Source organism: Daucus carota, chromosome 3 (genome assembly GCF_001625215.2).
Source record: "Daucus carota subsp. sativus chromosome 3, DH1 v3.0, whole genome shotgun sequence".
NCBI lineage: Eukaryota > Viridiplantae > Streptophyta > Magnoliopsida > Apiales > Apiaceae > Daucus > Daucus carota.
This window is the reverse complement of record NC_030383.2, coordinates 56,738,893-56,765,351: the sequence shown is the minus strand read 5'-3', so window position 1 is coordinate 56,765,351 and position 26,459 is coordinate 56,738,893. Positions and strand designations below refer to the sequence as shown.

Here is a 26,459-nt window from a genome sequence, read left to right as displayed (position 1 = left end):
AATACGTTCATCCAAAATCAAAAGGAGTGCAAATTGCATATAAGTTTTTTTTAATCTATTTTTTTGTTCGATATTTTTGTGTATATTTGTTTAGATCTGTTTGTGTGGATTTGTTTTGGTGGATTTGTCATCGCTTTTGAACACTTTTTTTAGCTCTAGATTTTTTTTATATATTGTGTTTATTTTGTGTTTTATGAATAGATCGTGAGTGAATAAAATTGTGTATGTTAATCAATTTTATGATTATATGTTTCTTGATATTGCTCTAATAAAATCACTCTTCACAAGCATAACTTACAAAATATATTTATAATCATAAAACAAATTTGATAAATTGAAATGGAACAACATATCATGTTGCACTTATAACCTCACAAGTAGAATGGCTACTTCGACACATTCTCAAACATAAAAAACGGAGAAAAAATAAGAAATAATTCTCAAACATAAAAAAAATGGAGAAAAACTAAGAAATTGTCAAAGTGAACTGCAATATTATTAGATAATTTGGGAGTGTAATGAGCTTAACAATTACTAAAAAAATAATGTTACACTTATTAATCATCATCATCCATGGATCATCATATTCTTCAAATGACGTGTTTATTAAAGATCTTTATGTTGATCTACCAATTCTGAAACTCAAATGCCTTTTATTATAAAGGTGGTGAACATTCTCCTTACTTAGGCAGCTCCATTTTCCTATTTCAAATTCAAATATACACATATTAGAATATTAATTTTGAAATTAAATAGGAATAAATATATCTATAGTCCAATAAATCATGAAAATTTTAAGTATACAAATTTCACAAGTACCGTACCTCCTCCAAGGATTTGTCACAAATGTCATCTTCATCATCAATCTCGTCCACCTCCTCATACTCATCATCGTCACCATCTTTTTCATCACCTTCTAAGACAATGTCATGAACTTCATTATCATTGTTATCATCAACAAAATAATCTCCATACGATTCTTGATCAGCTTCGCCCGTAAACCACAAAACTGCTTGTGGGATAAGTTTGTCGCGAATGGTTTCTCTATAACACAAAATATATAATTTTCAAATGAAAATTAAGTGAATTTTTTCCTATCATTGAAACAAGTTTCAATGTTAAAGTTTTACAAATTAATTTAATTGTCGATTTCATAAATAAGATGTTTTACATTTCAAAATATGATAATAAAATTAGAAAAAAAAACTAAAATATTATACTAAATAAAAACTTACCCAACTTCATAATCATAATCTAACGAATACTGAAACTCTTCAGCCTGCTCAAAACATAAAAAGATAACCAAATAGAAAATTATATTCGTAATTACTTAAATATATCCATAATAGTCGTGTTTGACTTACAGTATCCTCATCAATTTCATCACTCTTAAGAATTTTGGGTGGATCAAAAAAGTTAAAAAAACTTTCACACTTTTCAGTCTTGATAACCGGCATAGCATCCTTGCAACCCTTTTTTGATTTCTTCTTAAGAATCTTCTTGGTTAAACATTTCCCAGGATACCATTCTATTTTTGTTCTACAAAATAAAAGTGTCAACATGTTAATTTTTGATGGAAATACAATAACATATTGAGAAAGAAGTAATCAGATAAATAAAACATTTTACCCGATAGCTTTATCTAAAATCGGCTCCTCTTCGTCAATCAAGTGATATATTTTTGTCAAAATTGAGTTCTTGAAGTACGGATTTGGATCAAAGAAAAATTCAAGTTTAAACCCTTTTATATCATCTAACTTGCTATATTTGATGTCTTTGAGATGTATAAGGGCTCCTTCGTCACGTTCCGTAAGCTGCTTCGATTAAAATGATGAAAGCAAATATTTTTCATTTAAATTGCTATATCATAAAAAATCAAATAAAAAATATGATATCCTTACTAACCTCCATACTAATAATCTCATTATTTTTTATTGCAGTGAGCCAAAAATTGGGAATGCCTTTGACTGGGTAAGTGTAAAATATCAACGTCAAAATGACACATAAACACTAGCAACTCTGAAGTTGATACTGGATAACAAAATTTTTACCAGCATCATTTTCAGTAACCTCTTCAACTTCAATGACACCATTAATGATATCATATCTCTGCAAGCAATTAGATAAAATTTAGAATATGACACATTTATTGACAATTAAACATATTCCATTATAGTGAAGAGTGGAGCCGGTGGAAGGGTCTTGGAAGTTTGATAAATAATTTTATAACTTAATTTACCTTGGAATAAAGTGGTTCATACATTTTCTGATACTTGATCTCAAGTACTGCTTTCTCTTCCAAAAATTTTGCATATAGCTCATCTTGTTGACTCTGTAAATAAAGAATGTATTAAAATGCCTAACTCTGTACAAATTTTTGTTTATGTAGTATTTAAAACAAAGTTGAAATGTGAATAAGTTATAATATAAAGTAAACATGATTGAAAATTTCAAATTATCTTGATAAAAAAGTTCAAAATATTGACCTTCATAGCACTTGTAAAAATCAAATTGATATAAAATGCGTTGTAATGAAGGGAACAACATATTTCTTAATTTCTTATTACATAAAAATAATTTGTGGATATGTCATAATATAAAATACATGACTTTTGTTATTAAAAATGTAGTTAGAAATTTAAAGATATTTGGAATAAAATAATATACAAGATTTTAAATTATCAACAATCAAGTCAAATTTAATTTTTTTCATATTTATACAACTATTATAAGCATAGATGAATCGAGGTCTAATATTAAAAATAAAAGTATACATGAATGTGTAGCCATGAAATTTGTTAAAATATAAGATTTTAAATTTTGATAGGTAAATAGGGGTTAGTGATGAACGTTATCATTTTAGAATTACACAAATGTGTGTTCAAGTTGATATGAATATTACACAACAAATATTATAACATGATCTATAACAAATGTTAAAATTTGTGTGCTCATACCAACATATACATTATACAACAGGTATTTATGGAATTGATTAATAATTACCTGGATTTGCTTGAGTGTCTCAACACGTTTCATCACCTGAGGAGGGAGATTATCAAGTTCATTTTTGAGTGAATCCTGAAATAAAATATTAATGTAATTACTGCTCACCAACAAATATCCAAAACAGATACCTATGTCATAAAAAAAAAATTACTCACCTTGCCAGCTTCGCCGTTGATAAGCAAAGCTACACATGACCAAAACAGTATAATAAAATATCGAAATATGACTTCTATAACATCTAAGTACATAAAAATATAATAGACAATATTATAATTTTAACGTTTACCGGCCTTCACATCAGACATATTGAAGGAGCTGCTCTTACTATTTGTCATCAAATATGTTTTCTCTAATTAATAGAATGTAAAGTTGTGAGTATTTTTAAGTTTATATAATATGTTGAAGAATGAATATCAGACGTGTTTTTGACTCCATTTTTAAAGTAAATCTATACTTTACATTTTAAATTATTTAGTCCTTTATTATTTTGATTTTATATCATTTTTATCACATGATTAAGACAATTGAAATCTTTTGTATTAATTATTGAGTTTCTGTTAATTTTCTGTCTTGAAATGCGAATGTCTTAATTAATAAAAGGATTGTACGTAAGTACATTAATTTTTTCGTATATGTATGGTAATTGATCAATGATATTTTAAGCGAGTATAGTAATTATATCGTTGAGATTGTATATTTGATAAAGTTTACAAGCAAGTCAAATTTTATATTTATATTATAAATTTATAATTGCATTCTGAAAATTAAATTTAACAAATGTTAAGTGACCAATTCTCCTAAAACCTCAAGGTGTTAGGAGGAGTCCTTAATAAATTCTGAGAATATTGGGGGTCACAGGGAGTCGAACCCATTTATGGGTCGAGAGTGGATCACTGATGAGAGTGGATCACGGGCACCCGTCTTTTTGGGGCATAACTTGCCTTCGTGTCCTTAATAAATTCTGAGAATATTGGGGGTCACAGGTCGAGAGTGGATCACGGGCATTCGTGTCCTTAATAAATTCTGAGAATATTGGGGTCACAGGGAGTCGAACCCATTTATGGGTCGAGAGTGGATCACGGGCACCCATCTTTTTGGGGCATAACTTGCCTTCGTGTCCTTAATAAATTCTGAGAATATTGGGGGTCACAAGGAGTCGACCTTAATAAATTCTGAGAATATTGGGGGTCACAGGTCGAGAGTGGATCACGGGCATTCGTGTCCTTAATAAATTCTGAGAATATTGGGGGTCATAGGGAGTCGAACCCATTTATGGGTCGAGAGTGGATCACGGGCACCCATCTTTTTGGAGCATAACTTGCCTTCGTGTCCTTAATAAATTTTGAGAATATTGGGGGTCACAAGGAGTCGAACTCGAATCTCCCGCGAGTCTAAGCTCTGATACCATGTTAAGTGACCAATTCTCCTAAAATCTCAATTCTCCTAAAACCTCAAGGTGTAAAGTGGAGGGCTTACCAGGATCATATTTCAACAACAAATTCTAAATCTTGCGACAAAACTCATTTTCTGTCTACTCAATATTTTATAACTTAAATATTTCAAATTTATTTTTGCGAGTGAAGAAAAGTTCATTAACAGAAAAATGAGTCATACAAGATGGTCTCTAACACTATGCATGGAGGAGAACTCTTATCATAAGATGGGCAACCTTGTAATCGATAATAAAGAGAAGAGAATATATCAAGGTAACCAGATAACTTAAAATTTACCCTCTTGTTTCTAATGGAAATTTTTTATTACTAAACAAGCAAATAACCTGGAGTATGGCTTGGCTTTCTAGCAAATGATCATTTTCTTGTGACATAGTCCGCAGTTTAAAGACAATTTTTTTGTTTCATAATCCTCAGTTTCAAAACATTTGATAATTTGCTTGTTTCATGATGTCTTCAATTAGCAATGTCACATTGAAGTATGAAGATCCACCTTCTTCAACTGCCTTGGTTGCTTTCTCTCCAAACTCCTTTGCTTTTCTTCTTCTAGTCTCACCCTCTTCTCCTTGACACATTATACACTTTATTGCCCTTTCAACATCTTCTCTCTTGACATTCACTCCAGCCTTCTCTTCCTCACCCAACTGCACAACAGTCTTACTACCAACACTCACACCAGTCCCTACAATTTGCACCACTAACTTCTCATTAAAAAACTGTTCCGAAAACAATGGCCATGTGATCAGTGGAACTCCAGCACATATCCCTTCAATTGTTGAGTTCCAGCCACAATGTGTCAAGAATCCACCAATTGCAGAGTGTGACAGAATTAGAACTTGAGGCGCCCAGCCTCGGACCAAAAGGCCTCTCCCTTGTACTCTTTCCTCAAGTCCATCTTCCACAATCCATTTCTCTATTTCCTCTTGTTTACTTCCAGCTCTTACTACCCACACAAATGGATGTCCCGATGCCTCCAGGCCTAAAGCAAGCTCAATCAGCTGCTCACGTGCAAGACTACTCAGGCTTCCGAGGCATGCATAGATTACAGAGCCTGGTTCTTGAATATCAAGCCATTCCAAGCACCTGGACTGAACAATGCTGGCATTGTTTCCTCTCTGAGCCATATCTAACCTATCTCTGTTGCGAGAAGATAGAGGACCAACACACCAAACTCTATCATTTTTCATCTTCTTAAACTCCTTAACATAGTCTTTTTCCAATTCCTCAAAGCTGTTAATTACAATCCCATATGCTCCAATTTCAATTTCTCTTATTTTTTTGAGAAGGCCTACCACAGAAGGTGATTCTGAACCTGCATCAACAAAACGCGGCAGCTGAGCTCTGGTAAACTCAATAGGATCAGGCAAGCCAGGAACAACGAAGGACTCGGAGCCACAAACACTCTCATGCACTTTCGAAGCAAGCAACAACTCTGTGCATACCTGCGTAAAACAACTCATTCCATCAAAAATAATCCAGGGAATCCCAAACTTCTCTGCAGTTTTCGCGGTCCAGAACACGTGCTTATCAGACAGAATGCAGCTCGGCCTAGGCCTTGCCTCTGCCAGAACCTTTTCAACCGGCTCCTGCAACATTTGGATTCCAGAAAAGAATTTAGCAACAAAGTCCTTATGCGAGAGCAGTTCGTCGATGCTTTCAAGTCCCTTAGGCAAACCAACTTGGAGAGACGGAAACTGGACTTGAAGAAGGTTAATCTGCTGTCCTGACTCGATGGCCCTCTCGAGGGCAGAGCCAAAACGGAGAGATGTGAGGGGTGGTGACAATTGTGACAATAACGTTGCGTTGTGCCAGCAAAATGGCCATGTCTATCATGGGGATAATGTGGCCTGGACCCAAGAAAGGGACCATAACAAAGTGAAGCTGCTGTAACTGTGAATCCATTGCTGTGAATTGTGATGGAGAATTAGAGATTGCTGTTTTTAATAGCACGTAGAAAGTGAAACTGCTAGGTGTTGTAGGAATTTACTGGTTGGACATAGTCACATAGACGATTATACAGAATATAAAACTGGAGATGCCAAGTAAGAATTTTTGGATAATATAGAGTTTAAATATTTTATTCGAATTTGAGATATTACGTAATATTGTAATCTGGCGATAGTAATACTGTACTACTTTTTAGATTTTAAAAATTAAAAAGTTGGATGACATTTCTAAGTAATATCCGACATGAGATTTTTGAAGCGTAGATGATTCCGAATAAAAGATACCGAGAATTTCAAATTCACACGGATTTGAACGTTGGGATGCTCCGGTAATTCACCAAAATTTAGACGATAAAAGTTCTGTAACATTGATACACGAAATCAAATGAAATATCAGTTTCAATTTTGAAATTTCTTGTTTAAAATAAATAGACATTTTCTGATTTAAAATTAAAAATAATTTGAAATCCGGATTTAAGAACCAACACAGACATCCTCATATCAACCGCATGATATCTTCTTCAGCTGCATTATACTTGATGGGAGTCCTACGTTTTCTTGTCAGATGATTGGAGTCATACTTAATTTAGAATTTAAATTAAAAACAAAATTTAAAATTTCAAACTATTTGGTTTCAAAAAAAAAAAAAAAATTCAAACTATTTATTAATACATTATAATCTTTTAACATCAATCGAATACAATTCACAACAGGTTAGCCAGACCATGATCATTTTCTTGTTTCATATAGCTGAGCTTGTAGCCTATGATTCATAATGTCCTGAATTAGCAATGTCACGTCGAAGTGAGAAGATCCACCTTCTCCAACTGCTTTACTTGCTTTCTCTCCAAACTCCTTTGCTTTTCTCCTTCTATTCTCACCCTCTTCTCCTTGAGACATTACACACTTTACAGCCCTTTCAACATCTTCTCTCTTCACATTCACTTCAGCCTTCTCTTCCTCACCCAACTGCACAACACTCTTACTCCCAACACTCACTCCAGTCTCTACTACTTGCACCACTAACTTCTCGTTAAAAAATTGTTCCGCGAACAATGGCCATGTGATCAGGGGAACTCCAGCACATATCCCTTCAATCATCGAGTTCCAGCCACAATGTGTCAAGAATCCGCCAATTGCAGAGTGTGACAATATCAGAAGTTGGGGCGCCCAGCCTCGGAGCAAAAGGCCTCTCCCTCTGACTCTTTCCTCAAATCCATCTTCCACTATCCATTGCTCTATCTCTTCTTGTTTGTTTCCAGCTCTGACCACCCATACAAATGGATGTCCTGATGCCTCCAAGCCCAAGGCAAGCTCAATCAGCTGCTCGCGGGCAAGACTACTCAGGCTTCCAAGGCATGCATAGATTACAGAGCCTGGTTCTTGAATATCAAGCCATTTCAAGCATTTGGTTTGATCAATGGTAGCTTTGTTTCCTCTTTGAGCCATGTCCAAGTTATTTTTGTTGCATAAAGATAAAGGACCAATACACCAGACTTTATCATATCTTAAATTTTTAAACTCGCTAACATAATTCTTCTCCAGCTCCTCAAAGCTGTTGATCACAACCCCATATGCTCCTACTTCAGTTTCTCTTATTTTTTTGTGAAGATTGGTCATAGAAGTGGGATCCGAACCTGTATTGAATAAGCCTGGCAGCTGAAGTTTGGTAAATTCAATACGATCAGGCAAGCCAGGAACGATGAAGGGGTCCGAATCAGAAACACTCTCATGCACTTTTGAAGTGTGCAGCAACTCTGTGCATAACTGTGTGAAACAACTCATTCCATCAAATATAATCCAGGGAATCCGAAACTTTTCTGCAGTTTTTGCTGTCCAGAACACATGCTTATCCGACAATATGCAGCTCGGACTAGGCCTCACCTCTGCAAGAAGCTTTTCCACCTGTTCTTGTAGCATTTGTACTGCAGAAAAGAAGTTTACAGACATATCTTTATACGAGGGCAGTTCGTCGAGGCTTTCACATCCCTCGGGCAACCCAACTTCCACAGAAGGAAATCGAACTTGAAGAAGGCGAATTTGCAGCCCCGACTCAATTGCCCGATTTATGGCAGAGCCAAAACGCACAGCATTGTGAGGGGTGGTGAAAATGGTGACAATAACATCGCGTTGGGCCAGCAGAATAGCCATGTCTATCAGTGGAATAATGTGGCCTGGACACAATAAAGGGATCATAACAAAGTGAAGCTGCTGTGACTGTGAATCCATTTCTGCAGGCATCAAGTTTGACAGTGAGTAAAATTGTTCAGTAGCACTGGGAAACTGCTGGGCTTTGTAGGAGTAATTTACTTGCCAGGTACATAAAAGCCCTGTAGTAAGAATACAAGTTGATCACTCCAAGAATCCCAAGTATACGTATGGCCCAAGGGATATACTAAGGTGTTGAAAATTCATCACCATGGGGTACCAAGCCGCCATGAAAAGTCTTATCCTTTATCTTGACAGAAACTGCTACTTTTGACTCTCTTAATTTCGTTTGTTCTTTGAATACTAGTAATAAACTTTTGACTCATCATATGCAATCCGTTGATCATGAAAAACTGTCTGGAGCCGTGAATGACTTCGTCATGTATACCAGCAGAAAACAACACCTTGCATCGCCCACATACTCACAGGAGGTGACAATCCGATGCTATCCAATCTGATATCACAATGTTTTATAACTTAAAGGAAACTGCTTGTTCACACACAGGACCACGGACAATAGAGGATAAGATAATCCTTTACCACCGGATTATCCAATCGCGCTCCAGCCAAAATAACTTAAATCAGTGATGCAAACATTACTAAACATAACGGGATAAATCAAAAGCATTCCTTCTTTCCTCGAAATGATAACTGGCATTTTGCCCACCCTTAATTTTGGCCATAAGGAATACTGCATTATGCATGTCAACAATGAGAGAAAATGAGAGCATTGCTCATCTAAACAGGTGTTTGTCTGACGCAGGCAAGACCTGGTACAGTTTTCTAATACCATCATGAAACATTCTGCTCTGGTACAGTTTTTTAATAGAATTAAGAAGCATTCTGCTGTCCTGTAAATAGATGCGGAGTAAAAATTGCAAGTTTAAACAAGAGATGTTGATTCTGCTGGTGCCTGGTAGGAGCTGAAGTTAAAGTTTTGACCTTGTACTCCAAACACAGTGATACAGCTAAAAAATCTAGAACATGCCTTAGGCTTCTGACATTGTGTTGGTTTAACAGCTTCTGACATTGTGTTGGTTTAACATAATCAATTCCCAATTCCAATACGAAAATGATGTAAATAATCGAAGAAACTGTATTATCTCAGCCGGATTTCTTACTGGTATAACACTTTGTTCGTGAGCTTCAATCTGACTCTACAAACTTGAAATGAAGCATAATACAAAGATTGAATACCAGATTTTCTGATTAACATAGGGAGGCAAGAAAAACTATAATATATTATAAAAAACATACATGATTGACTGTAACTTACAATTCGGAGACTGCTATCTATTGACCAGGGGGCTACCATTAGACTTTAAGCCTAGGGATGTCGATGAGGCGGAGGATGATAGATTGGACGATAGGTTATTAGACCTTTGAAATTCCACTTTGTCCTCGCTAAATGCCTCATTAAGCAGTTCTTGAATTTCAGTGTATCTTTGCTTTTTTGTTTCTCGTTCATCTGGGGAGTCATTCCGCAAGTAAGCTAGCTGTGATAGATCATCAGTATCCATAATTTTGTCAAGCACTTGTGAACATCGTGGGAAAAAGCGCCTCCCTAGTTCAACTGTGAAAGTGCGCAGCATAACAAGGATCAGATTGTTGCTCAGTTGCTAAGTTAAGGTTAAATAAATTAAAAATATACATCTTAACTATTTGTGCAGTAAATTTTATTTTATCAGGGTGAAAATCATCTGCTACAACTCAATGCTCAAGTGTGCAAGTAATCTAGAATTGAAAAGATTATTACCAGTTTTTGAGAGTGCCCTTAGCCTATTTAGATGTTCCTCTTTAAGTTTAAAAGGTGCATCATTCAGGTCGACTGTCGTCCTCTGAGCATCAGACATAACTTTAGAAATCATGCCAGCTGATGGAAACTCAGAGGTGCCTTCAACTTGAGCAATATCCATCGCGACTTTAGCCTCCGTAGGGAACAGCAGTTTTGCAAGTCCAACTGAAAGTGCAATGGAATTGTCAGTATTACCATTTTCAGGTCATTTGTGTGACAAAGTGCTAACTATATATTTTTTAAGAGCAGTACAGCTGAGCAAAATTAACTGATGAGTAAAATGCATTAAACAACCCAAAAAATTGTAAGGAAAAGAAGAAAGGAAAAGAAGGTTTTTTGTTAAATCTATCATTGTTCTGATCAGTAATTGTTCCTACAAACCATCATCTTTTTACAATAACCATAATATACCCTGCAGACCAAAAAGTCGTCAATTAATATATAACTATAGTCTATAGCAACAGAAACCAAATAATATTTTTCATGCAATCCTCCAACAAAAAACTTTCGATTGGCATGTTGAGAATAAAGGAAGACACATAATTTGTGGGTGGACTGTAGGCTGTAGCCCACTTGGTTTCCCTTAAAGACCAACAGGCAGGTTTAACATGTGAACTGCAATCATCTAGAAATATGCAATGCCTTTGTAAAATCAGAAAAGGCTCAAGAATGACAAGTGGTGTTGTCATCTTTCGACATTACACGGGTGTCCAATCAACATAACTACTGATAAGGCATGCCTTACTTAATACTCTAGTTTATATACTTGTTTTAATTAATGCAAAAATGCTACAAACCTTATAGTAACTAGGATAAGGCATGTGATTAAGCTACATATCTTATAAGATCATTGCCATGTGAAAGTGAATAAAAGATACTAGGAGCTGGGAGACTTGCATCAAGCTACATGTGACCTGAACTTGAAGGACACGTGTACACTACCACTTCAATAACCAGTTAAGCATAAGAAAGTTAAGAAGTCTTAAACAAGACATAAAATGGTCTGTATGCTTGATCCTACTCTTTTATATGGTGCTTCCTTTTTGCTAAAAGCTTGAACATCAATCAAAATATTGTAATCCAATCAACATTTTCTGACCTTGTGGCTTGTGCCTTACAAATAGTTGTCCGCTTTTATATACCAACTAACAGTAATGGTTTTAAATACAATCAGATTGATAAGATAAAATCGCCCTGGTGATTACAAATACAGCACCAGCATATTGTGAGAAAAAAAATAATGTTCGCACTTTACAAACTTAAGATAATAAAACTAACCTTCAAGGCTATAAATAATCTTATTGCAGAAAAAATGTTATAAGCAGACCTGCATATGTTTGTTTATTTAAGTAATGGAATATCTCACCTCTATTTTCAAGGTACAACAACTTCATTCTCAGATCATCACCAGCCATAGCAAGAGACACTGAAGCTTCTCCTAATATTGGATCTCTGCCCTCTGCTTGCTCCAAAATCTCTATGCATAGACGATCCTTGGGAAATTCTATTCCTTTATCAGTAGTATGATAGTCCAAAGCTCTAGTCAGCCTCTTACATATCTGAAGGGCTTTTCTGCCATCTGAAGTGAGATCAGAAGGTCGAGCTCCCTTTGTGAGAAGAGATACAATAATTTTAGGATCCCTTCGAGCTGCCGCAACATGGAGCACAGTATAACCCCTCCAATTAGTATGGTTTACATCAGCAAGCCCAAGATCAAGAAGTTCCGTTGTGGTCTTTGCATCACAATAGGCCACAGCATAATGGAGCGCACAAGCATCATCTAGACTGGTATTCCCCTCTTTCAGAAGCATTCTGAGCAACTCTACATCATCTGAATCCAGAGCTCTGTGTATTCTTTTCACATGTTTGTCGGGAAAATTATTGCTTTCAGGACCAATTAAGCCTAGTTCTATGCGTGAATCCATAATCTGTTTTTTTAAGTGCTCGGGAAGGACTTTATCAAGAGTTACAATATCAACATTGGAGTTGACAACAATCTGCATGCACCTCGTGAACAATTTCTCGCAAGCATTTCTGCACATATTTGTCACATACAAAACCACCAAAATGTCATCCGCTGCAGCCTTATCCAGAATGTCCAGAAGGTGACTCTGACATTAATAAAGAGTTGGAATTACAAGGAAAGAACAATTTGCAACTTGTAATTAAAATTAACAATTGTGCTTTTGCTGAGCCAATGTTAGTATCTATTTTGAAAATGTCCACACAGATTTTCAAGCAGTTCTTTGACAATCGGACTCGCCACTCCCACTCAATAAACCTTATGTCACGACTAATGAGTCTCATTATAACTTTCCACCTTCAAATGATGGTAAACTTTGAATTTGAAAACCGGAAATTAAAAAATAAGGTGACAAATCGGAGGGAAAAAGTATGAGAGCTTTTATGGTGAGTAGTAGTACTTGTATACAAAAATAAGAAATTATAAGAAAAAGGAAGATGCAAAGCTCCAGAGACCTTTTTTTCCAGCGAAGACACCTAAATATAATGACAATCTAGAATTGTGTTGTACTCTAAACATTAATGCATATATATATTATGTAAATTCTTCCGTTTTATTTTATGTCCTGCCTCACTATACAACATTTGATGAATCCTATTAATTTCCTCACCTCCGTCTATTGTTCCCTTGCAAGTATATATAAGTAAGTATACGGCCATACCAGTTACAGAAACAACAAAACCCAATGAACACCCAACGAAGAACGCTCCTGAAATGTAATATGCAGGCAACAAACTTCGAAATGTTCAAATTTTACAAATTATGCACATAGTACCAAATACAATTAGCATTATCTAGGGCCTTAAATGCAATAGTACAAGCCATTATTCTAGCTGCTAAAATAACTTCAGGATTAAAAATTATATAAACTAATGAACTAATAATCAACCAAACTTATAATATCAGTAATCCATTATGTACGGACTTCAATTAAGAACCGTTCAAATATTTACCAATTCAACTTAAATTTGTTGCTACTCATTCGAATTCAGTTCCGATGACATAATAATACTAAAATTAGTATCAAATTGAAGCTAAGAAAATCACCTGACAAAGAGCAAACAACTCCGTAATCTGAAAAACAAACGAAGCATACAAAACCTCCACAACAAAATCAATCACCGGCCTACAGGCCACATGATCACATTCCTCATCCGCACAAATACATACGCCTTTCGGTAACGGTCTAACTTTACCACTATAAATATACGCCAAAACCGTAACTAACGCCTCAAAACTCACTTCGTGCTCTTTCGCTAACTCCTTCAATTCTAACTTGACACCTGAATCACTTACTTTGTCACTCAACACCGTTTTGAAGAACGCGCTCCGCGCCGACAAGATGCAGCGGTGGACGGGGACTACTCGGCCGTCGCCGGCGACGATCTTCGCGTCGGAGAAGTAGTCGAACTCCGGCGACGCCGTGGAGAAGATCGATTCGATGTTCTCGGAGAGCCGCTTCATCGACAACACATCGTGAGCCGTGTTTTCCGGTAAAAACGAGTCGGTGATTTTGACGCAGGTGATTGTGCTCTCGTTCGAATCGGAGATAGCAGTTCGAGTGTCCATATAGATATACAATCACAACTTCAGTTACATATGTACGTATATTTGTATGTATAGGTGTATGTATTGGTGTATGTATAGGTGTGTGTATAGGGTGAAATGGCGGTGGAGTGTGTGAAGAATGGAAATGGAGGAGCGAGAAGAAGTCAGATGGGAGAGAAGGAGAAATCTTGTGAAGAAATGAAGGCGTGGGTGACGTTGAACACTGTGGAAGACTGGAAGTACATGTTTTATTATTTTCTAATATAGACGAATACAACTAGGCTGTAAACAATTCGATTCAAATAGTCGATTTAAACATTTTAGTTCGTAAGAAAAAATAATAATTTCGATCTGATTGATATTTTTACTCGATCGAATATTAAATTGTGTCGTAATAGTGATGGTACTATTGTTATGGAAACAGTTGACTACTCTGGATACAATTATATACTCCCTCCGTCCCTTTTTATCTGTCCATTTTGGGGGAAAAAACACATACCAAGGAATAATTGGTTGTATGAACTTTTTCATTAAATACCTCTAATTAATATCTTGAAAATGGTGGAATACCCCTACTTTATGTCTTGAAAACATGAATTCAACCAAGTTTTAAATAAGTCAAGCCTTGAAAATTGAAATTATGGAGATATATTTGAAAAACTATCATTAAATAAGTTTTGAAAGTATAAATGGACAGATAAATAGGGACAAATTTTTACTTCCATAGTGGACAGATAAATAGGGACGGAGGGAGTACTGTCTAGTCAGTTGTAGGGTGCAGTTTTGAGAGTCGACTTCTAAAATTTTAACCGTCTTTGCTCCACTTTTCATCCTTCATCCCATCGATTGATTAATCATCTTCACTATTCCATCTTCTCTTATGTTTATAAGTTTTATTAATAAAATCAAGATCTATCTTTTTGGTTGAGTGCTTTGTCATTAAGGCTGTGCCCATCGTTTTGGGATGTTTGTGTTTATTTGATGTTTTTGTGTGTGTTTTGGGTGATCCGTAAAACTTATATCAAATATGGCACGATGGTGAATATCGCAAGAATTCACCTTTCACGACAAAATATTGTTCATGTTTTGGGGTCATTTGTTGATCAATATCAATGATAATTATGAACATTGGGCTACAGATGTTGCTGCTTATGTGAATTCGATTGCAATGCTACTATGTTCATAAATGATATAGGTTGGATTGTTCGAGATTTGATTGTAATACTTTTTAGTTTAAAGAATTTTAATATTTTATTTGTTAAGCGATCCGAAAACAAAACTGCTACTATGTTCATAAATAATGATTTTTAACATGCGGTCAAAGGACTTAGAAATGAGTGCAAGAAATTCAAACGACTTATATTTCAAAACAGAGGGAGTATATATTAATTTGAGTTATAATGGGCCCGTTTGAGTGAGTTTAAAAGGAGTGTTTCTTGATAAAGTAAAGAAGTGGATCAAAAGTTTATGCAAGTTAAGATTTATAAGTGATTAAAGTGTTTGGGAAAAATTAGCATTTGTAACTTAAAAAAACACTTCTACCACTAAGCACTAAAATTGATGAATTTGGATGGTTTCTATTGACTTAGCCTCTTTAATAATAGTGGACCCCCTGCAAATACAACAACCACACCAATCAAAACTCTCTAATTCTATAGATTTTAGTGCTCAGCATGTGCACAAGCCAACTTTTTTGGGGAAAAAATTACTTTTGTGGTTGGTAAAAGAGTCACAGTATAATCAAATTGACCGGCCAGAATGGAAGAAACGTGTATTGGTAATGATAGAGATAGACTACCCCTTTGACCAAAAATGAAACGGAGGACTACCCCAGTGGGCCAGTCTAACAAAAGATGATAGACAACGTGAGAAGTACGAGGCATCAGTTAATTGGGCCGTGCTGAAAACCCACTTGGAGTATTGGTAATGATAACATGCAAAAGCCCTGGCAATATGGATTACGTAGCTAGGGATTTTGCACCAACAAAACATGATTGAAAATAATTAAATTGATGAAAGATGCGACTTCTGTACGATAATAACATCAATTGAATCAAATAATCAATTACTGAAAGATGCGGCTTCAGTTTGGTAAATGTGTGATCATTCAGTTTTTGTGTATGTACCTTACGGAATACGAGCTCCACACATTATTTGGTTCTTATTGCTAAAATTTCTTGGATTTTATTTGCACATGAATGTGAGAGCCTACTCCCGCTTATCGCGATCAATATCAAACGCTACTATTTCTACCTTTTATTTTCCAGCTAATCACAAAATTAAATATGTAGGGTTTTAATTTCAATTCTTGAACTGATGACATCATTTATTTCTTTGCATAAATGTTTCAGTAACATGTACTCCCTCCGTTAATTTGAGATTTATCGAAGACTTTTTCGATGAATTGAAAGTTTTAACCGAATCCGCGAATTTCGATAACTTGATAATTTTTCTTTTAAAATTAAATATATTTTTTAATAAATAATATATTTTAAGGATTTTAACACCCACTCATAGAGTCATAGCGAAAGCAAAACTATTAGTATTTCATTATTTTAGCAAAAAAAAATGCTATTATTTCACCGATTGATAGTGATTTTTACCCTTGTCATCGAGTTGTTGTATATCATTTGTTTGACCATCACCTTTCTTTCTTACAAGAGTACAGCATGTGCTACTGAATTGTATCTTCTCGTCCTGTCGCCGGATGTCACGGATCACTGCCTCACGGGTGTTTGTTGAATCATTTTTGCAGGACTTGGATTACCTTCCCTCGGAAAATATATACACAGAACACGATTCTACAGGAACCAAAATATATGAAATAATACTGGTTATGAGATTTTTTTTTTATTATATGTCACCTGTCAGAATCATCTTTGTTCAAGATTATGCGATCGCTTTTAAAAATTAATTTTGACCATTTAAAGATGTATTAGCTTATATATCACGTATAATATATACATGTGATTTCTAGTATTTATTGAAATTTTTAATAAGTAAAAATTTTTAATCCATAATATATTATACTTTTTTCATTTGTTTACGGTTTTTCTCTAGTGCGATTAATCTGGTATCATTTGGATTTATAAAGATATTTTAATAAATATGACTATGACATTAATTCCTTACAATAAAATTTGTAAATTCGATTACCAACTTTGTGACTCATTTTAGATGAAAAAAATAAATCTGAAGTCTCTCATATCTTGGAAAAAATAAGACCATCTTATAATTGCGGATCATATTGAATTTGGAAGACATTATGTCAAATTTACTAAACTTGTAAGACATTGTATTTCGATGATATTGATTATATTAATTGGTTATAATTTAAAAATAACATGTTATCAATATTTAGATTATTAAAAATAATATATATCAGTTTAATAGTTAATAAAAATATATATCAGTTTAATAGTTAATAAATAATGTGTAATTCTTATAAGAATGTACATGTTTGACAAATATAATCATTCATGAACTGCAAAGATAAACCACAATCCCCTATTTTAACCAGCTGAAACACTCCGGACTAACTCGAGTGTGACTTTTCGAAAGAGATTGATTGTATTTTTTGTTTTTAATATGTTCACTTAATTTTTAATTTAGTGTTTAATTAAGACCTCTTGGTCGGGATACTCTGCATAATTTTTGTACGTTAGTTTACGTTTACTGATTTACGCAAAAGTAGATGTACTACTGTCCTCCACGTCTTGTCTAAAATTGTATTCTCGGTCCCGGCGGATTGTTTACGTTTAATGTTTGTATCTATTTTGAGACTCTTATAAAGTATAATTTAATAATATTTTTTAATTTTTTTTCGAATAAAAGTTTAAACATCAATTTTTTTATTCAAGACATTTTTTTAAAAAAAATTTTATGAAATTATATTTTACAAAAATCTTAAAATGTGTGCGCCAAAATAATGTAACGAAGGAGGGAGAGAGTATTTAAACGTGTGTCCTTCAAAAACAATCGGTCAGTTTACAAGTTTAGACTAATCAGCAAATTTATATATTTTATCATACATGCCGAAAAATTATTTAGAGCGCATAAAGGACTAATGTAACTACGAAGTTTACGAGTACAGCAGCCACAGAGAGTAGTATACACTATTGACTATACATGAAGAGTCGACCAAGTTAAGAATAGTTTAAAGCATTCAAAATGAGTTTGCCACTGAAATCGCGATTAAATTTCTCTTAGTATTCATCCAGAAGATGATCATCTACACACAACAGGGGAACATTAAAAGCAGTGTTCAGCAAAAATGGCTTTAAAAAAGTGTAGTTAAAAACCTAATCCAGTCCTCCAATACGGCATTGAAATGTACCATTTAAAATGTTATAATTTTCGTTTCTTCTTAAACAACATACTTACAATGTACTATTAGAAATGTTAATGGTAAAATATTGCATATCTTGAAGTATTTTAAATGAATAATCCTAGTACAAAACAATGTAAAATAAAACTAATGATTTAAACAAAACAGTATAACATAATGGGCTTACCGGAATTTTTTTCAAATCAGATAGGCCGGGCTTTTCTGAAAATCGGGCTGGGCTTTTTCGAAAATACTGGATCAGGTTTACTTATATAAAATCTGGATTTTTCAAAAATCCGGATAAAATCCAGATTTTTTTGAAAATCTTTGACCTATTTTAGATCCTCGGACCGGGCAGATCGGACCGGATTTTTTTTCAGATCAGATTTTTCAAAGATCAGAGTTTAGATTTTATATCTTTTGAACATCTCTAACTACAAGTTCATGAGAAGGTATCAACATGATTTATAAATCAAAAGCATCTTAAATTCTAATGTTTGTACAAAAATTTTATAAGTCAGTTTAGAATTTGATAAGTTGAAAATTTTATTTTTTTGATGATATATTTTTATTTCAAAATTTTAATTTTATAAACATATATAAAATCATTTAAAAAAATAATTTATAATAATTTATTATTATATTAGTACTTTTTATACCAATAAATTGTAAAGGGTCCAGGTCCCTGGCAGTCTATATATGGCCAGAGACGCGGTTAACCAACATATAATTTATGGACCGTTGGATGAATATCCAGCGGCCCAGATTATAACAAAATTTTAGTACATTTAGCGCTTTTTAACCGATAGACGGGGTAATTCTATTACGTCTAGCGGTTAAAAAGTGCTAGACAAGCCCCATCTAGCGCAGGGCCGGCTCCAACTAATAAAAGGCCCTATGCAAGCATTAAAAAAATAGGCCCCCATGTATTAATAATTAAGGGTTGTTCGGGTGAATTTCAAATAAGTGCTTACTGCTTAAAGTAAAAAAGTGAAGCGGAAGTTAGAATCAAGTTAAGCTTTATGAGTAATTAAAGTGTTTGGGAAATAAGTATAAGTCATGAAAAAAAAACAAGTATTCTTAACTTAATATAAGTCTTTGACTTTTCACACAAACGGTACGAATAAATTCTAACTTAAGAAGACGGGTATAAAAGTCCGAGCAAGGCATGCCCTAAATTTATTATTTGAAAATAGCTCTAAATATTAGATAACTGATATAAGAGTTGTAAAACAAAACAAAGAGGGAGAGAGGTAAGGAGGGCGGTTTATTTTTCACATTCCAGCATCACTGCCTTTATTTCAGTACTAACGTCCAGCAGCACTAGCTTAAAACTGGGCCCCCTTGCCAAGCAGGCCCCATGCAATGGCATGGGCTGCATAGGGTTAAAGCCGGCCCTGATCTAGCGGTTAAAAAACGCTAGACATATAAATTTTTTTTGTTATAATCTGGGCCGCTGGATATACATCCAACAGCCCAGAAACCAAATGTTGGTTAAGCCTATCCTGGTAGTCGACTGCCCAGAGACCAGCACCCAATTGTAAAAACCAAAAAAGTTATTCAAACATATAAATTAAAATATTCCACTTATAATAAGCTTTTTATTTATAAATAATAATTTTTTTTGATCACATAAATAAATATAAGTATCAACATTTTGAAGCTAGCCCAAACTAGAAGTAATTATTCAACTGGGGATGGAAATTGGAAACGAAGCTGCTGCCCTTATCCTCCATGGATTTGAAGCCTTTAACTCTGCATCTAGAACTGTAAAAGGTAGGACCGGACTCCGGAGTCGACGTAGGTTTTGCATGGAAACCTCCTTTCACGTTTCCTTTCTTTGACCGTCTTTTACAATAATGTCCGCGAAGTATATAAATAAATTCCGGATTTTTATTTCATTTTCGTGGCGCCCCACATCTCCGCATCTCAGGGCTTGGCCCTACGTAGGGTCGTCGAAAAACAAGTTGTTACTGTCAAGTAGGGTTGTTTAAACATTAATTACTTCTATGATCTATCTTTCTCTCACAAGTTGTTTGAATATGGGGACAGTCTCTAATTTACAGGCGCCGTTTAGGTGATCAGCTAAAAAAATGATTTTTTATTTGAATAAAAAAAAATAGATTAGAATTGAGAAATAAATAAATTAACAAACTGTTTGGAAAATAAGCAGAAGATGTGAGAGAAATTAACATTCTTAATTTCGTAAAAATGCTTTACTTTTTTACACAAACGGATCAAGAAAAAGAAAAACAGAAGAAGAGTCAGAAGCAGAAGTTGATTCTGCGAAACAAACATGCCCATGGATCTTTAAAGTTTTTCTTTTTGATTTTTTTGAAAGATTATTATTTTATTTAAAACTTTTATTGATAAATATTTTAAAGTGTCAAAGTTATATGCATTTAAAAGAGAAGGAAATGAAGTACATGTTTCTTTATGTAATTATTTACTAGTTTAATTTGAATGTTTGGACTCATATACGCCTCTAATATTTTCATCTTTCATTCGACATGGTTACATGAAAAGATTGTGCTATTTTTTGATATGATATGTGGGAGTGTATATAATATTGATGTATATAAATCCTAATATTCCATGCCTTGTTCTCGCATCAGAGCAGTGAAAAGAAAACACTGCACCCTGTTCCAATGAGTTATAATTATGATTTATGACTAACGTAAATCATATGATTTACTCAAAAAAAAAAACGTAAATCATATGATAAATTATGAGGTTAAAATACTTTTCTGAGTGATTTTTTATTTATTAAAAATATAATAATAAAAATAATGATAACATAAGATTTATGATTAACTTATAAAAAAAATTTAAAAATTAAATCACTGGATAAGTACCATAATTTCAATAGTAGTGATCAATATTATCATAATAGAATTAAACGCATCGATCAAGTAACGAAATCTAAAGAAAATTTATTATTTAAAATATTTCAAAATAACAGTAAAATCACTTTTCGACTTATTTGACGAATCTTTACTCCGACAACATTTAGGATTTCTCAAACGATGTGATATTTAATTTTTCCCCCTCTTTTTAAGACTGTAAAATATTTTTGTGATTATAGAACAACATCGAAATCAATCGGGTGATCTGAGAGGCGGTGATTTAGTTCAACTCATGAACTTAGTCCATACAAAATTATACCCGCATGAGTAGACATCCCGCTATGATACCATTTAATAAACATACACTCGTCAACACTTGCATTAAGATTTGTTTATTTCCCGTGACTGATTTCATATGTCTTTTAAGTCAGTTTCTTGATTTCTTACGCAAATAATCATTTTCAGTTTGAAGTTAGAAATAATTTTCAAACCTTGATTTAAAAAACATACAAACAAGCTCTAATGGACTGATAACTTCCCCGACTCTGAAATAATATTTTGAAAGCACCAATCGAATATTTTATTAACAAATTGTGATAAAATTAAGTAATTCTTATTTTACTCTTTTTAGAATTAGATTTTAATAAAAATCTATATATATACCCACACTATATATCTATAGTATATATTGATTTACAATATGTTATGCTTTAGTTACCTGTTTAGGCAACAACAATTAAAGCTGTAGATATCAATAGAAAATTGACATATATTGTTCTTGATCCCAGAATTTGGTTCCATGGCATCCTGCATTTTTTAACTGATTTAGAATTCACAGATAACAATTCATAGGAGCAATTTTGATAGTATATATCTTATTCCATTCTATATTATATATGATAAATATTAAAGATCACAATTTCATTAGTATTCTATATCATGTCCCAAAAGAATAATATTGTAATGCATTTTAACATATGGAAGCATGTTGGTTAATATCTATTTTTTTATTAAAATAAGAATTTATTTTTAAAAACTTATTCACTTATGTTATTTTTAGTGATAAATAATGAAAAGATAAATATTTGTTATTTAAAAAATTATTAAACTTATACATATCTTCATTCGAAAAATAAGTTAACCATCTAATTCAAAGCTGATTTATATATAAAAACAATCTATTCCATTTAGTTGGAGCATGCGCACGTACATGTGTGTCTAATGTCTATATATTAAACTTAATTTGCAATATTTATAATTTTTAAAAATGTTTTTGCAGAGCGTGAAGTCATCCCTCTATAAACTTCTCATGATATGGAACAAGCTATTTTATTTTTATTTGTGATAAACTAAAAAATGATAATTTTATATTTGATATTTTGTCTCGATCATTTCACACCATATATAGAATATATTAACCGAATCAACTATCTTTAGAAAGAAAATTATTTTGATGTTTCTAGTATTCTTTATAATAAATATATTTAAACAATTTTAGCAAATTCTCTTTAACATCATAAAAATAATTTTTAATCATGAAATTAACTAATTTAATCAGATTTAGGACCGGACAAAATAAGTGAGCAAGCCAAGCATTTGTTTAAGATCTTAGGGACGTGCGTCGTACTCAAAACATAACAAGATTGCACATATATAAGTTGTTTTGGACAAATTGCACTTGTTTTTCCAGACACGATTCAAAATTCCCAGTTTTTGAATGTCAAATAATCAAACCACTCGTGGTTTGAAACAAAAAGAAAAAAAAAATCCATATTCATACATTTACTTATTTCTATTTCTTAGAACACACGTCTATCCATCTATTTTCACACCCAACAAGGCCCCATCTATTCAAAGACTGCAATATCAAATATCAAATATTCCGGTCCACAGCTAGAAACACGTATGAGAAGGGTCAAGTAGACTTATTTATTTCCTTGTTTTTTGGTTCAAACTTGTGCCTCACATTAACAACTTCAACTTATTGCAACTTGCTGCTATATATAGAGACCCTTAAGCTCTGTGGTTTGTATACTTGTATTCATTGACATTTTGTACTTAATTTTCAAGTTTAGATACTAAAGTGATTGTACTGTTTTTAAGGAACAAAACAAAGAGAGAAGAAAAACACTAAGATTTTGTTTTTTCTTGTAATAACCTGCAAAAAGCAATCTGAAAAACAAGAAATGAGCTTGAGGTCCAACAGTTTCAAACATGCAGACTCAGAAATCATCAACAAGTCATTTGGGTCTCCAAGAATTGGCTCACCGAGAAATGGGTCACCAAGAAAGAATTCGATCAGGCTAAAGAGTAATGAACCTGTGAAAATTGTGCTTGAGACAACCCTGTCTTTCAAGAACCTGGTGCAGAGTATCAAGAAAGCAGGGTATGATGATGATAGAGCTGATGAGTTCAGGTTTATTCATAAGCCTGTGGAAGTGGCTCCCCTCACACTTCCTGAGCCTGCGATCTTGTTCTCGCCTAGGCCGGTTAGCGAGCTCGATGCTGCTGCTGTCAAGCTGCAGAAAGTCTACAAGAGTTATCGGACTCGAAGAAATCTGGCTGATTGTGCTGTTGTAGTTGAAGAGCTTTGGTTAGTTTCATATCTTATTTACTAAAACTTGCTGTTTTAGCTGCATACTGTTTTTTTTTTTTTTTGGGTTTTCAGTTTGATTAATGGCTTTCTGTTTTGTTAATAGGTGGAAGGCATTAGATTTTGCAGCTCTTAAGCGGAGCTCGGTGTCATACTTTGATGGTGAAAAGCACGAAACCGCGATTTCTAGATGGGCACGGGCCAGAACAAGAGCTGCCAAGGTACTAATTCGTTTCATTTCACAGACTTGTTTAATTCCATTGTCTAGATATTTTTGAATTTATGATCCTAATTTACCTGTGTTTGCAGGTGGGGAAGGGGTTAAGCAAGAGCGAAAAGGCTCAAAAGTTAGCTTTACAACATTGGCTTGAAGCTGTAAGTGTTCTCTTCATGCACTAATCTTTTCTTACAAAAGAGATCAATTGGTAGTTCTGCACTAACAATCTATCTGTGTTTTGTTATATGCTCAACAGATTGATCCACGACATCGCTATGGACACAATTTACACATGTACTATGATGTGTGGTTTGCAAGCGAAAGTGTTCAGCCTTTCTTCTACTGGTAAGTAGCTCAATTGTTATCAGACTAGCTATGAATTTTTGTTTATATTGATATTTTACTCATCGACTTCTGCCTAAATATTAATTTTTGCGAAATGAAGGTTGGATGTTGGTGATGGCAAAGATGTAAACCTTGAAAAATGTCCGAGGAGCAAGCTGCAACGACAATGTATCAAATATCTGGGACCAGTAAGTATCTGATCATACAATAGTTTCTGCCACGGTTTAAGATATAAACTTAAAATGTTGCTAATTTTTTCAATTTCTAAAACAGAATGAGAGGGAGGCATATGAAGTAATAGTAGAAAATGGAAAGCTTGTATATAGACGAAGTGGAGTGTTTCTGGAGACGATAGAGGGTTCAAAGTGGATATTTGTTCTTAGCACGTCGAGGAACTTGTACGTGGGAAAGAAGAAGAAAGGAGAATTTCAGCATTCTAGTTTCCTTTCGGGTGGAGCTACTATGGCTGCTGGAAGATTAGTTGCTCATGCCGGTGTTTTGGAGGCTATATGGCCTTATAGTGGGCACTACCACCCCACAGAAGAGAATTTCAAGGAATTCATCGGCTTCCTTGAGGAAAACAATGTGGATCTCACCAATGTAAAGAGATGTGCAATAGACGAAGACTCATTCTCATATGATAACAGTAGCGAGGAAACAACAGTAGCATCCGGAGCACCAGCTGCACAACCACAAGATATGGACACCTTATCCAAGATTTCAGACAATCATGTCAATGCACCAACATTCAACATGGCAAGACGGTTGTCCCAGAAGTGGACATCAGGTGCTGGACCGCGTATTGGTTGTGTTCGCGACTATCCTGCAGAATTACAGTCCCGGGCTCTTGAACAAGTTAACTTGTCTCCAAGAGTAGCATCAGGACCTGCATTTGGAAACTACGGTCCCATCCCCTCACCGCGACCAAGCCCGAAAGTCAGGCTGTCTCCCAGGCTGACATATATGGGACTCCCTAGTCCCAGAACTCCCATTGCCTCCAATTGAAAGCCTTGAAGCGGCCTCCAATTTTTTGCTGCCTTGGAGCACTATTGGTGCACTCGGGAAGGACTAGTAGAGTACAACTAACTGAAATTTATTCATTTTTTGTTCATAAATTTTAATATTTACACTGTTTTGAGTTCAGGTTTCCAAAATTCTTTTATTGATTGTAATCACATAATTGATGTTAATAAAATTCAATTTAGTGTGAAACAAGTTCTAACTCTTGTTGAGATTAGTATTCCTTGCCGCTCCTTTGTCATCATCATCAATTACTTGTTAGAATGATATAGTTAACACGGTAAAGCACATTATAAGTTTTACCAGAGAGTTTGACTCTGAATTTCTGATTCAACTTGTCAACGGTCCAGTTCGGTTTAAGTCCACAAACCTATATAAAATCATTTCCGAATTTTGTAGTTATATAGTTCTTTAATTCATTAATAATGCCTAGCTTACGATTTAGGATGACAAATTAATAATGCTACACATTTCAAATTCAGATCCTAAATAAAAAATATTGGTGCGACATACACATCACTAATTAAGTTGAGTAGTTTATATATATGTTGGGAGTCTCGTTATGGATAATAAATTTTAGGAAATACGCCTTATTTATCTAAATATAATTTATTTCTACTTCATTTTGAAATATAGGTAACTTGATTTTTTTAAATACAAATTTTCTAGTCTTTTAACCGCATATCTAAAATCACTATTTTCTTTTAAGAAATTTAAAATAAAAATATATTCACGTAACATTTTACTCCTAAAATATCAAATCGTGCTATATTTTATGGTGATTTTCAGCCTAGAAGCAAAAAAAATCAAAACGAGGTATTATCCAGCATTAATAATACAGTTATAACTCGACTATTTCGGATATTACCTGCGTAAACCAAACGAGATATATTTTTGTTTTAAACTGAAATAGAAAAATTAGGGTTTTGAGAGTCGACTCCCAAAACTAGCCGTCACTTCTCCATTCTTCACCTTCATCCTCTTCATCCACCAAATCATTTTCGCTCTCCCATCTTCTCCACTATTTACTAGTTTTTTGTTTTTCAATAAAATCGAGTGTTGCTTAAACCTCGAAGATTCCAATCGAGTTTTATTCTCGGATCTATTTCGGATTTGAGTTTGGGCTTGATT

General features: G+C 34.0%; 4 protein-coding genes and 1 pseudogene across 4 annotated transcripts; 1 reads left to right on the top strand and 4 right to left on the bottom strand.

Moving 5' to 3' along the window:
* Positions 1–684: 684 nt before the first annotated feature.
* LOC108212750 (nucleosome assembly protein 1;1) lies at positions 685–3,314 on the bottom strand. Its single transcript, XM_017384467.1, has 11 exons — positions 3,296–3,314; positions 3,165–3,193; positions 3,007–3,081; positions 2,240–2,332; positions 2,052–2,109; positions 1,906–1,967; positions 1,630–1,814; positions 1,365–1,539; positions 1,236–1,279; positions 825–1,044; positions 685–702 (listed from the first exon to the last, which is right to left on the bottom strand). The coding sequence occupies exons 1-11, from the start codon at positions 3,312–3,314 to the stop codon at positions 685–687; spliced, it is 978 nt and encodes a 325-aa protein (XP_017239956.1).
* Positions 3,315–4,450: 1,136 nt separating this feature from the next.
* On the bottom strand, positions 4,451–6,362 carry LOC108213797 (UDP-glycosyltransferase 73C6-like; annotated as a pseudogene).
* A 619-nt stretch (positions 6,363–6,981) lies between these two features.
* On the bottom strand, positions 6,982–9,562 carry LOC108214985 (UDP-glycosyltransferase 73C6-like). The gene has a single exon (XM_017387272.2). The coding sequence runs from the start codon at positions 8,645–8,647 to the stop codon at positions 7,136–7,138; it is 1,512 nt and encodes a 503-aa protein (XP_017242761.1). The 5' UTR covers positions 8,648–9,562; the 3' UTR covers positions 6,982–7,135.
* A 125-nt stretch (positions 9,563–9,687) lies between these two features.
* LOC108214984 (BTB/POZ domain and ankyrin repeat-containing protein NPR1) lies at positions 9,688–14,219 on the bottom strand. The gene is made up of 4 exons (XM_017387271.2): positions 13,480–14,219; positions 11,776–12,520; positions 10,371–10,574; positions 9,688–10,187 (listed from the first exon to the last, which is right to left on the bottom strand). The coding sequence occupies exons 1-4, from the start codon at positions 13,999–14,001 to the stop codon at positions 9,904–9,906; spliced, it is 1,755 nt and encodes a 584-aa protein (XP_017242760.1). The 5' UTR covers positions 14,002–14,219; the 3' UTR covers positions 9,688–9,903.
* An 8,892-nt stretch (positions 14,220–23,111) lies between these two features.
* Positions 23,112–25,462, top strand: LOC108211778 (IQ domain-containing protein IQM1). Its single transcript, XM_017383461.2, has 6 exons — positions 23,112–23,746; positions 23,853–23,967; positions 24,056–24,121; positions 24,220–24,308; positions 24,409–24,496; positions 24,582–25,462. Exons 1-6 carry the CDS (start codon positions 23,340–23,342, stop codon positions 25,311–25,313), a joined length of 1,497 nt encoding a protein of 498 aa, XP_017238950.1. The 5' UTR covers positions 23,112–23,339; the 3' UTR covers positions 25,314–25,462.
* Positions 25,463–26,459: the final 997 nt, after the last annotated feature.